This window comes from Rhinolophus sinicus, chromosome 6, assembly GCF_057876585.1.
Source record: "Rhinolophus sinicus isolate RSI-liver-muscle chromosome 6, RSI-T2T, whole genome shotgun sequence".
NCBI classification, from domain to species: domain Eukaryota; kingdom Metazoa; phylum Chordata; class Mammalia; order Chiroptera; family Rhinolophidae; genus Rhinolophus; species Rhinolophus sinicus.
Genome location: NC_142506.1, coordinates 30,575,281 through 30,588,654, shown reverse-complemented (window position 1 = coordinate 30,588,654; position 13,374 = coordinate 30,575,281). Strand labels below are relative to the sequence as shown.

General features: G+C 42.3%; 1 protein-coding gene across 3 annotated transcripts in view; it reads right to left on the bottom strand.

The window, feature by feature from the left end:
- The window catches only part of SNX31 (sorting nexin 31), a 77,730-nt gene extending 64,842 nt beyond the window's left edge, over positions 1-12,888 (bottom strand). For all 3 annotated transcript variants that reach the window (XM_019716373.3, XM_019716374.3, XM_074316486.2), the window contains exons 1-3: positions 12,564-12,888; positions 12,383-12,457; positions 443-557 (exon numbers count right to left, since the gene is read on the bottom strand). In XM_019716373.3, the coding sequence (XP_019571932.3) occupies positions 443-557; positions 12,383-12,457; positions 12,564-12,710 (337 nt within the window). In that variant the 5' untranslated portion in view covers positions 12,711-12,888. The remainder of the gene's footprint in view (positions 1-442; positions 558-12,382; positions 12,458-12,563) is intronic.
- Between the last annotated feature and the right edge of the window lie 486 nt (positions 12,889-13,374).

The following is a 13,374-nucleotide window of genomic DNA, read 5'->3' as shown; positions in this document are numbered from 1 at the left end:
AATAGACTTTTGTTGACTGGAAACATTACCGATAATTTAAGCAGTCAATTAACACACATTTTGTGTGTTATATGTATTATATACTATATTCTTACAATAAAGTAAACTAGAGAAAAGAAAAAGTATTTCTAAAACCAAATCCAAAGGCCACGTATTGTATGATTCCATTTATCTGAAATGTCCAGAACAGGCAACTCTATAAAGACAGAAATTAGTGTAGTGAGTGACAGGGGCCGGTGGAGGAGAGGACTAGGGAGTGACTGATAATAGGTATGAGGTTTTTTTCTGGAGAGATGAAAATGTCCTCAAATTAGATCATGGTGATGATTGTACAATCCTGTAAATATACTAATAACCACTGAGTTGTATATCTAAATGAATGAATTTTATGGTGTGTAACCTAAATCTCAATAAATCTATAATAAAAAATCCAAATACTTACCATTTTGCAAATATTGTTCCAACTGATCCCTCCTCTCATCCGCCATAGCTGTGGTCATTGCAAGATAGTACTTTGGTGGAAAAGGAGGTAGGCAATTTCCAAAGACCCGTCTCAGCTGAAAGATCCAGAAAACACACATTTATGGCCAAGAGTCTCTAATTCAAGGTTAGTGAGACATCAAAGCCTCCGCTTAGGGCACACCTCACTCCAGCATTTTATTTAAAATTAACTCTTTCTAGTGGCGAAAAGGAGGGATACTTTGGCTTAAGGAGGAATTTATTTCAGTATAGGTTTCTAGAGATATTATTAGACATATCACAGAGTGACAACTTCATTCTGAGTTTGGTAGATTTGGGGTACATTTTGATTTTTCATTTGTTTTTACAAGACTGCCCACTACTCACATCATACAATTTCTTTAATTTATATCAAAATAGTATCTGTGATATCAATGACAATGATTAGGAATTTAATTCCCCACCCCACCTCCACCAAATCTGAACATAACAGATGCTTACAGCTGTGCTAATATGGCAGCCACTAATCCACCTGTGGCTAACAATCACTGGAAATGTGGCTAGTCTATGTTGAGATGTGCCATAAGTGTCAAAACACAATGCACATTATGAAGACGTAGTTGCTTAGAAAAGAGAATGTAAAAGATCTAATAATTTTTTATATTGATTATATGTTGAAATGATAATGTTTTGAATATATTGAATTAAGTGAAATATATTAAAATTACTTCAACTTGTTTCTTTTTATGCTTTTTTAATCAGGCTACAGAAAATTTTAAATTACATATGTGGCTTATATTACTTTTGGACAGTGCTAGTTTATAGAATTCCTATAAGGCTGACATGCGATCCCACTAGAAATCCAGTCAGGCCATTCCCTCCCTCCTACCCATCCACATATAACCCAAGACCATGGCACTTATATTTCTGCAAGTTAATAGTGGGTGCATTAAAAATAATTTTTAAATTAAGATAAGCAAAGTGCATCATCTTCATTCCAGTCCTACCCTTACAGTGGTGGCTTGAAGATAAGGCACAGCATCATTCTCTTTAAAATAGGAGAAAGGAAACCAGTAAGGAACCCAGTCAGGTTTTAATATGGCACCTCTGGAGCAGGTGGGCTAAAACTCTATTATCAAAACCAATGGCTTAGGGCGGCCAGATGGCTCAGTTGGTTAGAGCGCGAGCTCTCAACAACAATTTGCCGGTTCAATTCCCGCATGGGATGGTGGGCTACACCCCCTGCAACTAAGATTGAAAACGGTGACTGAACTTGGAGCTGAGCTGCGCCCTCCACAACTAGATTGAAGGACAATGACTTGGAGCTGATGGGCCCTGGAGAAACACACTGTACCCCAATATTCTCCAATAAAAATTAAAAACAAAACAAATACAATGGCTGAAAGAAAATGAAAGCAGAGCTGAGAGAAATGAGACTACAAACAGGTAAGAATTTTAATTCCATGGCCTTTGTCACAAATACAATGTGTATTTGGCAAATATTTACCTTGCACAGGTTCTAACTTCAAAATGCATGGAGAACCTCACCACTTCTCTCCACCCCCACTGCTGTCAGCCCAGTCCAAACCACTGTCGCTTTCTCAGATTATTGTACTTCTAAGAGATCTCTCTGTTTGTGCCCTTGACTCCCTTCAGTTTATTCCTAATTAAGAATCTAGGAGGATATTTAAAATGTAGGTTAGATCATTCTCCTGCCTTGCTCAAATCTTTCATGGTTTCCCATCTCACTCAAATAAAGACAAATATCCTTAAAACGGTCTAGAACTATGCCATCCAATATGACATCCATTAGCTACCTGTGACTACTTAAATTTAAACTTAATTAAAATGAAATTAAAATTCAGTTCTTCAGTCATACTAGCAACATTTCAAATACTCAATAGCCACTCGAAATATGGCAAGTTCCTACTGGATTGGATGAAGCCAATAAGGAGCATTTCCATAGCACAGCAAATGCTATTGGACAGTGTTTGCTTAACATCTAGAAAGTTATTATTAATTGCCTGCCTATAGGACAGATAGAGCATCCTGATGTGTTTTGTTTAGTCTGCTAGGTTGTTGTTTGATTTTTAGAGAATTTGAATTTGACCCCAACATTTATTTTTGTGATTTAAAAATGTTTAAACTCATGTCCTGGAGGGAATATAGAATGGGATAGCCACTTTGGAAGATAGTCTGACAATTTCTTATAAGCTAATGTAGTTTTACCATATAACACTCTATAATATTTACTATGTAATATCCAGTAATAATACTCCCAGATATGTACGCTAAATTTGAAAACTATGTCCACAAAAACATGCATGTGAATGTTTGTAGCTGCTTTATTCATAACTATCCAAAACTAGAAGCAACCACGATGTTCTTCGATATGTGAATGGAAAAACATACTGTGGTACATCCATACAGTGGAATATTATCCAGCAATAAAAAGAAATGTGCTGTCAAGCCATGAAAAGACATGGAGGAAACTTAAAAGCATATTGATAAGTGAAAGAAGACAGTCTGGAAAAGCTGTATACTGCATGATTTCAATTATATGACATTTTGGAGAAAGCAAAATTATAGAGATAATAAAAAGGTCAACGGTCCCCAGGAGCTTGGCACAGGGGGCATTAAATTGGTGAAGCAATTTTTTTAGGGTAGTGAAATTATTCTGTATTATACTGTCATTGTGGATACATGATGCTATGTTGTTGTCAAACCTATTAAACTTTACAACACAACCTTAACATATGAAAATATTTTAAAAATCATTTAGGAGGTAGGGGAAAACCCAGGATGGAATGCAGAATATGACAAAAGAAATTAACTATATTACAAATGTCTGAAATATAGCAACAAAGGGAAACAAGTGGCGTGATCAGTGAGTCTGTAAAACTAAAGGCAAAAGAAGTGTACATAAGAACTGTGTTCTAGTTGATAAAATTGTTTCCTTATGTAGGTACAGCTCATATACTGCTCATATACTCACTCCAATACTGCTATATGTGCGTACAGAATCAAACAATTAATACCCAGATGGCAGTAAGTGGGAATCGGGTTTCTCATTGTTGGAGTGGGAGTTTACAGATAAGTAAGGGGAGTAGGCTAGAAAGATCCATTGGTAATGGATTATAGTTGGGGATATTGGTATAAACTCATGTTTAGCTTAACATACCAGGTGTAATACAAACTATCGTGAGGGTAGATGGGTGGCTCAGTTGGTTAGAACTTGAGCTCTGGGCAACAGGGTTGCCGATTTGATTCCCACATGGGTCAGCGGGCTGCGCTCTTGGCAACTAGAGTGAAGACAACAAGCTGCTGCTGAGCTGCCAGTGAGCTCCTGGGTGACTGGATGGCTCAGTTGGTTGGAGCATATGCTCTCAACCACAAAGTTGCCAGTTCGACCCCTGCAAGGGATGGTGGGCTATGCCCCCTGCAACTAAGATTGAACAAGGGCAACTGGACTTGGAGCTGAGCTACACCCTCCACAACTAAGACTGAAAGGACAACAACTTGACTTAGAGCTGAAGGGTCCTGGGAAAAACACATACTATTCCCCAATAAAGTCCTGGAAATACACACTGTTCCCCAACAAATTCCTGTTCCCCTTCCCCAGTAACATCTTTTTTTTTTTAAAAAAAAAAAATCTACCGTGAATGTTTAAATTAAAAAAAAATTATTACAGTAAAAGACACATTGCCATTAATCCTCCTCAAAATACTTCCCCTCACTTTGAACACACTTATCCCACCATTCTTGCCACTTTCTGAAGCAGTTCTGGAAGTCCTCTTTCATGATTGTCTTTAGTTGTGCTGTCATGGCTGCCTTGATGTCCTGAATCAATTCAAAATGTTTACCTTTTATGGTCATTTTGACTTTGGGGAAGAGCCAGAAGTTCCATGGTGCCATATCTGGTGAATAAGTCGGATGAGGACACACCGTAATGTTTTTATTTGACAGAAACTGCTGTACCAGAAGTGATGTGTGACACAGAGCCTTTCCACTGTGCTCAAAATATACAGTGAATGCTGCTACCTAGTGCCATCCAATGGAAAGGCAGGGATCTTCGATATGGGAAGCGGCATGTTGAACCTTAGTAACAGTGTGTGACAAGTTTCAACTTGTTCAGTGCAGTCAGTCAGGTGCGAGCTACATTTGAGAGAAAATGTGTTTTAAAGTGTGCCATAAATCATCCTCCATCATGATAACACTCCATGTCACACATCGCTTCTGGTATATGGCAATTTCTGTCAAATAAAAACATTACAGTGTGTCCTCATCCACCTTATTCACCAGATCTGGCACCATGTGACTTCTGGCTCTTCCCCAAAGTCAAAATGATTCAGGACATTGGGGCAACCACGACAGCACAACTAAAGACACTCATGAAAGAGGACTTCCAGAACTGCTTCAGAAAGTGGCAAGAATGATGGGATAAGTATGTTCAAAGCAAGAGGAAGTATTTTGAGGAGGATTAATGGCAAAGTGTCTTTCACTGTAATATTTTTTTAATTTAAACATTTACCATATTGTCAGCTGAGAGGAACTGGAGGCAACAACAGTGCAGCAACGAACACACCTAGCGCCCAGATCTTGGTTTCTAATACTGTTCTCCAATAAAAGCTTCCAGGGCTCCATGGAGAAATGGCTGAATCTAGGAATGAGGCCGTAAAGATGCAAGATAAGTCTGGAGCACTTTGTAGCACCAGAAAACAAGGAAGTGCTCAAAACAACAACAGCAACAAAAACAAAAAAAATCAACAATAGGGGTACATGAAAGAGACATAGGAGCAAACTGAAAGTGCTCCCACAGGCCAAAGCTAGAATAATTTGAGCAACAAAATGAAGTAGTATTGAAGTATAACCCAAAGTATAAATATCCAGGAGTCCATACAGATATAAATTACTGAACAAATAAATAAACAGGAGCAAATAGACAAATCTCCTGTACAGAAGAATCCCAAATAATTTATGTAGACACTCATCCCGCAAGGAGATAGAGTATAACTTCTCACTCTTTAAGTATGGGCTGTGCATAGTGACTTCCTTCCAAAGAGTATACTGTGGAAGGGGAGGAAGAAGAGTTACAGAAACCTGACAAACACTGCCTCAGTAAGGTGATCGAGGTCAACATCAACAGTAATAAGTCATGTTGCTAGCAGGTGCCCTTGATATGATGTGATTAGAATGGCATTTGACCTTTGTCGTCTCCCTTCCCAAAACACATCACCCCAGTCTGGTCATGTGAAAACATGAGATTCCAAGAGAGGGACATTCCACAAAATGTATGACCAGTACTCCTCAAGACAATCAGTCATTAAAAACAAGGAAAGTCTAAGAAACTATCACAGCCAAGAGGAGCCTACGGAGATATGACAACTAAATGTAATGTGGTATTCTAGATGGGCTCCTGGAACAGGAATAGGACATTAGGTGAACACTAAGGACATTAGGTAAAGTCTAAATAAATTATGGACTATACTTAATAATATTGTATCAATACTGGTTCATTAACTGTAATAAATGTACCATATTAATGGAAAACAATAGGGAAAATTGGGTGGAACTCTGTATTATCTCTGCAATTTTTGTGTAACTCTAAAACTGGTCTACAAAATTAAAGTTTATGTAAAAAGAACTGATATTCTGGCTTCTCTTGAAAAATCAGAAGGTCTGGAATAACTGGGTTCCCATTCTCTCAGGCAACCATCGCCTTTAGAGACCTAAGCAGTTCCCACCACTCCCCATTGCCTCTCACCTGATCCACACCTTTCATTTAAATTATCTGCCTGACCCCTGTAGCCATTTAAGTTTGCAAACTTTCTTCTAAATCTAGAAGTATAAAATAACAACAATTCTGTTTCTTTTAAATTCAAGGATATTTTCCCATCATGCCAGAGACTTTCCAAAGGCAACTAGGATGGAGCATCATCCCCGGCAGGTCTGCTCAAATATCCTGGAATTTCTGTACCCCATCTCTGCTAATTCCATTAAATAAAAGCAAAGTCCTGTCTTCTTCGCATGCAATTCTTTTTTGATTAAGTGATCTTTAAAAGGCAATTGTCTTCGTTGGCACATGTTCATAAATGTCACAGATGCTCCCAAATTGGGTTGAATCACAGAAGACTTGAACCAGCAGGGCTGCCTGGGTTATCCATCTGTAGGAGAGCAGCTTTCAGAAGCCCCTTCCCTAAGGCCAAGGTCTGCAGGGGGGAAAGTCAACAAGGATTAAGGTTCTAATACGCATCACAGAGCAAAAACTCTCCCAGCAGGTTTTACAACCTGAGCTCACTTCTCAAACAATCTTTCCCCTCCCTTCTCTAATATTGGTGGAAGGGGGAAGATAAACATACAGTAAACTGCAGTCAAGTCTGCCAAAAGTCACTCATCAACTCACAAGTTCTTCAACTCTATCAAAATACAGCTTTTTCTACTAGGCTCAGACAGCACATAGTTTAGGTATTAAAGCCAGGAGCATGCTGAGAATTTTCTGGTATTACAGTGCAGCCCACTCTTTCAAAAAATTGTTTCAAGAGACCAAAAGGATAACACACTTCTGTCCCTTTGTTGTGAGGTGTTTCAGTTTGTTTGGTCTTTTTTTTTTTTTTTTTTTGGAAAGACCATGTTCAGATAATATAATTTTTTAATCCCAGCACAATCTCCTGTGATTTTTCCATCATGCAATTCTGCATTTTAACATGAAGAAGGCTTTACCGGTCAATTGAAAATATTACCTCCTTCTGGGCTACGCACTCACAGGCTGATCGGAGACAAATGGAATTACAGACACAACGAACAGCCTTTCTACAGTCTCTTTCTCTAATGTTGACTCACTCATCCCACCTCTTTAAGGCCCCTTGTAATCAAAATCCCACATTCTCCAGATAAAGAGCCATAACTCAAAGCAATCTGGGCTGTGGCAGCTGGTACCAAAGAACATTAGCCTGCAGCTTATACATCATCCCATTTGTTCCTCAAAACAACCCTGAGGCAGATGATCATCACCGCCATTCACATCGCCATCCTCCCACCTTGACAATGAGGGTACCTGACAACATCCTGTCACCTTGACAACCTTGACAAGATGACTTAACAAGAAGCGTAACCTAAAGCTTAGGGAGGGAAATGCCTTAGACCAAGGTCCTACAAGCTGATGAGTGGCAGAACTTGGACACAGTTTCTTCACTACTTTTTCCTTCTTCTCCCCCTCATTTTCCTCCCCCATCCCTCCTCCTCCTCCTCTTTTACCAAATGTCTGTTGAATGTGTACTAAAGCAGGATTCTTTAAAATGCTGGGTAGGCATGCCTACAGCCTTCATTCCTTTATTTAATATTTGGTTTTTGCAACTAAGTAATCAGGGCAGACAAAATATACAAACAAAAAACAGAAACATGGCAAGGTCCTGCACAGGAATCAGAGAAAGGCATCTCATGCCATCAAGCGGGACTTCCCAGATGAGGTGAGGCTTGAGGGGGGCCTGGAGAAAGGGCTGGTCCCTGACCAGTTGGCCAGAAAGCTGGAGTCTTTCCAGGAGGGGGACATGAGCCAGGCAGAGGCAATGAATAGGGCAGCCTGATACAACAGCGAGTTTGACTGGGGAAGAGGGAAGATCAGGTGAAAGAGGGAAAGGAGCCAAGCTGGGTCTGCCCTGGGCAGGAAGAAAGCCTGGACCACTGCACATGGTCTCACACAACCCTCCTCTCCCAGTGAAGGATCCCCACTGCCATGTCTGATGCTAGCAGGACATTTGCAAAGAGGAAAGCATCTCTTCATAGAGTCCAGTATCACTTACACAGATGGCCAGTTAAATGTTACCTTCACAGATTTCTTTCGATCCATTTGAGGGAGATGGTGCAGGTTAGGGCAGGGACATAAATCAAACTGGTTTTATTCATCTAAAGGCACAGAAAGAAGTCAGGTCAGGCAGTTCACGTGGTGGAGAGATGGGCAGCATTCAGCAGCAGTGGGGGCAAGCCGCCAGACCTGGAGGGAGCCTCACCAGGGGACAGGACTGCAGGCAATGACTTCAGACAACTGACCTCTTGGAAACATAACCACCTGCACCCAGGTTTGGTCTTACATGCATGAGCTAGTTTCCACATAGCTTGGCTGAGAAGGAGCAGGGACTATCTCACCTAGGCCAGGGGCTCCTCCTCAATCTTAGAGTTCTAATACACAAGCAATATAAAACAATATATGACACATGAAATAGAATCCAGATCTTAAAGCCAAAACTCACATGTGCTCAATTCATAGTCTTCCCCTGATTTAACACAGGGCATGGCATCTAATAGGAACTTAGTAAATTTTTCTTTAGTAAATGAGTAAGTCAGTTAATTCTATAAGATGAAATTTCTATTCTATCAGGATGCAGAAATTCTCAGAAAATCAATTGGAAATACACTTACATACTCAACACACACACACACACACACAAATAGAGCCTTTGTATTGTTTCCTTTTTTATAGTGTAAATCAGATTTAGAATTCTGAGTCATTTCACATCTTCTACGGAATAGGAAGAATAAAATCCAGATGAAAAGTGGCTGGGAGAGGTCACCCAGTGTTTGCCTCAGACTTATGGTTGCTAGATAAAATACAGGATTTCCAGTGAAGTATGTCCCAAATATTGCTCGGGATGTAGTTATACTTAAAAAAAAAAAAAAAAGTTAGTTGTTTATCTGAAATTCACTGGGGGTCCTGTATTTTTATTTGCTGTATCTGGCAACCTTACTCAGACTCTGTCTATAAAACGGGAGTGATGACGATTGCAGTACAGGCGCTTGCTGGGCAGCTGGAATTAAGTCCTGTGCCTGGAACTCTGATGACAGAAAGCAGATCTTCGTTGCTTGGGGCGAGAGTGAGGGGATCAAGGGCAAAGGAAACAAGGGATCTTTTAGAATGTGGGAACTGTTCCCTATCTTGATTATGGTGGTGGTAATTGTATACATTTACTGCATCACTCTAAACACCTGAAATTAGGACATTTTATGTTATTCCAAAATAAAGCAAAAGAATATTAGGTTGGTACAAAAATAATTGCGGTTTTAAAGATTAAAAATAATTACAAAAGCCGCCATTACTACTTTTGCACCAACCTAAAAGTTTGAACTCAATCATTTGACTCAATTGTTGTACTGATACAATTTATTTTGTCAACTTTGGTAAGAAACCACAAAACATAATGGGTCAGAATAGGTTCTGGAGATCAAATCCTGGTTCCAACCCTTACGAGCAGTATGACTTTGGGCAAGTTCTGCCTCAGTTTCCTCATCTGTTAAATGGGACTAACTATAATCCTAGCTTATAGAACTGTTGTAAAAATTAAACATGCTATTACATATAAAGCTCTTGGCACCAACCTTAGCACACAGTAACTGCTTAATTGTTAGTTTTTGTTTTAAATTAATAATAAATACCAATAGCCACCTAAGATCTAACTAGTTTCTTTAAAATGGGAATTTTTCCTACAGAAAAGCAAAACAATTATAATTGCAAGGTGTAAGGTAGTTGGGAACCAGATAAAGAAATCTCCACTTTAGGATCTTGAGAAACCTGGGACAAATATGAAGCATTCATTAGCACCTATTGTATACCCTACAGAAGGCACTGGGTTGTGGCAATTCAATATTTAAGAGTCCACTGCAGTGAATCACAAACAGCTTCTTGTTCATGACTTCCAAAACAGAAGATCAAAAGTTAACTCAGTTTATGTCTCTGCTTCTGCACCTGCTAGGATTTGATAGGTCCAAGTTTTTCTGAAAACAAGCACTCTCCTGAGTCTGTTGGTTAACATGGGCCAGATTCAGGAATTCTTCAAGCCTTTCGGTCAGTCAGTGTTTACTGAGCATATATTATGTGCCAGGCTATATGCAAAACTGGTCCCTAATCCTCACAAGTACTCTGTGACATTGACATCCATAACCACCTATTTGCTTATTATTTCTGATGAGAAAATTGAAGGTCATAAAAGAGGTGAGGTGACCAGCCAGGAAACGGTTAGCCAATTCCACCGTCCTCCTGCTTTTCTCTGTTACCTCCTGCTTTTCACCTTGAGAGGGCTACCTCCCCAATCCTACCTCACGTTGCAGGAAAGCAGATAAGGGTGGGAGATGATACCTCAACTTCCTCATCCAAATGCCTAAAACACCTTTCCTTTCTCTTCCTTTGAGATCCCCATCTGCCTGCCACTGCAGTCTTCCCAACATTCCTAACACGTTTTGGTCACAAGTAGCTTCTCATCTTTCAGCAGTCTGAACCCATGCCTTTCCTCATCCAGTCATCTGACAATCATTGCTGAGCACCTACTGGTGCACAGGCACTGTACCATGTGCTGGCAATTCAAAGACACCACACAAATACACAACTACAGTACAGCTGGCTTTTTGTATGTATGAGCAAGAGGGCTCACTGCAGTGAGGTTTTTCATAGAAAAAATGAAACTGAGTGGTCCATCAACAGATGTTTAAAGAAAACATAGTGTGTCTACTTACTAGAATCCCAGAAATTGTCTGAAATGATTCTCCCCAAAATGTTAATAGCTATTGCCTAGGCAAGGTTCCTTCCTCACTCCCTCCCTATCATGCAGGGTGTCATGCGGGGTCTCTGGTCCCGCTTCCCAATATAAGAACTCAGGATATGGTGAGGCCAAAAGGGAACACCCACAGAGCCATAAATGGGAGTCATACCACTCTAGTCTCGCTGGCGGCTGAGTTGGAGACACAGGAAGGAGGAGCCACACTATCTGCAACCTGCCCATCTACTTCTCTCTGGCAACCAACCTCACTTGCTAGCTGCAATCCGCGTGCTAACTGCAATTCGCTCTTGTTAGCTCAGCCACCATCTTCTTGCTAGCCCCCATTTTTTGCTAGCATAGCCACGGCAGTTATATTAGTGGCCAATGGCTCACTGGTTACAGCTGACGGCCAACTAGCCACAGCTGATGGCCATCCAATCACAGTTGATGGCCATTTACTACCCTAGTGAGCACCTTTCCACGGGAGGCAGAGAGCCTGGAAACTGCACTCCTGGCTCTGTCCCCACATTCCTTTCTTTTCTTTTTTCTTTTCTTTTCTTTTCTTTCCTTTTCTCTCTCTCTCTCCTCTCTTTATCATCAGGATACAAAATCTAAACAATAAATAAATAAAAAGAAAAATCTGTGCATGGGGGGGTGGGGGAGAGGGTGAAGTTTATTTCCAAACTTTACTCCTCTAACCCCCATTTTGAAGACTTGCAATACTTCTTTACTAGGATAATAAAACCCATTAGAGCACGCTAATAAATCAGTCTTCATCCCAGAGAAACCGCTATCAGGACATCAGAGTGAGAAACTACAGCGGGAAATGGCCTCCTGTCTTGATATTATTGTTATAATAACAATAGGTTTCCAAGCCTGCCAGTACTTGAAGCCTACGAATGCAGTGGTTTGAAAAGAAAAATACACACCTTTTTAAAGGGGGGTAAGCTTAAGAACTCTCGGAGGAAGGAGATTAAATACCACGTACACGATTTCTAAGACTATGCCTTGGTCTAGACTTGGTTTGCTCATTTTGAATGGGGACATCGTCCTGGGGAACAGGTAGCACTGAATTGGAGCCCACCATGGCCCAGCACCCTGCTAGGGGGAGCTGGTGGGGATCGTTGGGCTGAAACGGTTGGTTGGGAGAATCACCTGTGCTCTGTTCCCTGATCTCCTAGCTGTAGATGATTAGGAGAAACAACATGTATTCACTGAGTTGTCCGCCAAACAACTCACAATTAATCCTTACCACAACCCTGTATCGCAGATTAGGAAGGAGCCTGAAACCCTCAAAAGACCCAGTATCTTGCCATAGTCGCGCGCTTAGACCCCACTGGGCGTACTTTTCCTCACTTGCCTCAGGTGAACCGGCTAGTACTTGCCTCGAACCAGCTCACCTGTTCGTTCCAACGATGCAGCTGGCTGTAGCGCACCCTGCAGAATAGGAACCCGTCCAGGTACACGGAGTACAGCTGCAAACACAGAGACGTCCCATCCCGGATTAGCCCAGCGATCTGCTGAGCCCCCACCATGTCACCGCCTCCTCCCTGCCCAGTCGGACCCCGGCCCCAGGCGCACCGTGTAGCGTCCCCCCAGCGCGTCCGGCTGCTGCTGGGACACCGGAATACAGAAGTGCATCTTCATGGCTCGGGTGGTGGCGCTGCGCGGTCCGCGAGTCGGGGCTCCGCCAACACTCGAGGAGCGGGACTGGAGGCGACGCAGCATCGGCTCTGAGCCCCTAGAGCGGTGGGTTCGCCTAGCTGGCCACGCCGGCCGGGGCGGGGCCCTGCTGCGGCTTCCCCTCTGCCCTCGGAGTCCGCAGGTGGGGTCGGGGGCCGGGCTGCGCAGCCTCCTGGTCCGCGGTCCGCTGTGGCCGCGCAGCTAGAGTCCCGGGACCAGTGGAGAATGGAGCGCGTCTATGGCCAAGGGCTGGGCACCGCCCACAGCCAGTTTACACCCGAGGCAGGGCTCCCACGTGCCAGGCGGGGCCTGGGGCAGAATTCAGAACAGAGAGCGACCCTAGAGAGCGCGAGAGCCGTCCTCCGGACAGGGGTTTCGCCCTGGAGTCCATGGACTCCTGGGGGCCTCTTGGGGGAAAAAAACTGTGCGTGGGTGAGTGACTGGGGAGATATAATTCATCTGGGGAGAAGGTCCGGAGTTTTTATCAGATTTTCAGAGGGTTCCCTGAACCCCCAAAAGTTAAATATCGTTGCTCGAGCCGCATAGATGTCCTGCACTCGAGCTAAACTAGTAAATCACAAGCTACTTTCCACCCCGCTCCAACATCAGGGTCGGGCTGTGTGCTGGAGGTTAGGAGGTAGGAGGTCGCGGGTGCACAGCCAAGGAGAAACCAGGCTTCTCCACGTGTCCACTCCAGGGCCCCATTCTG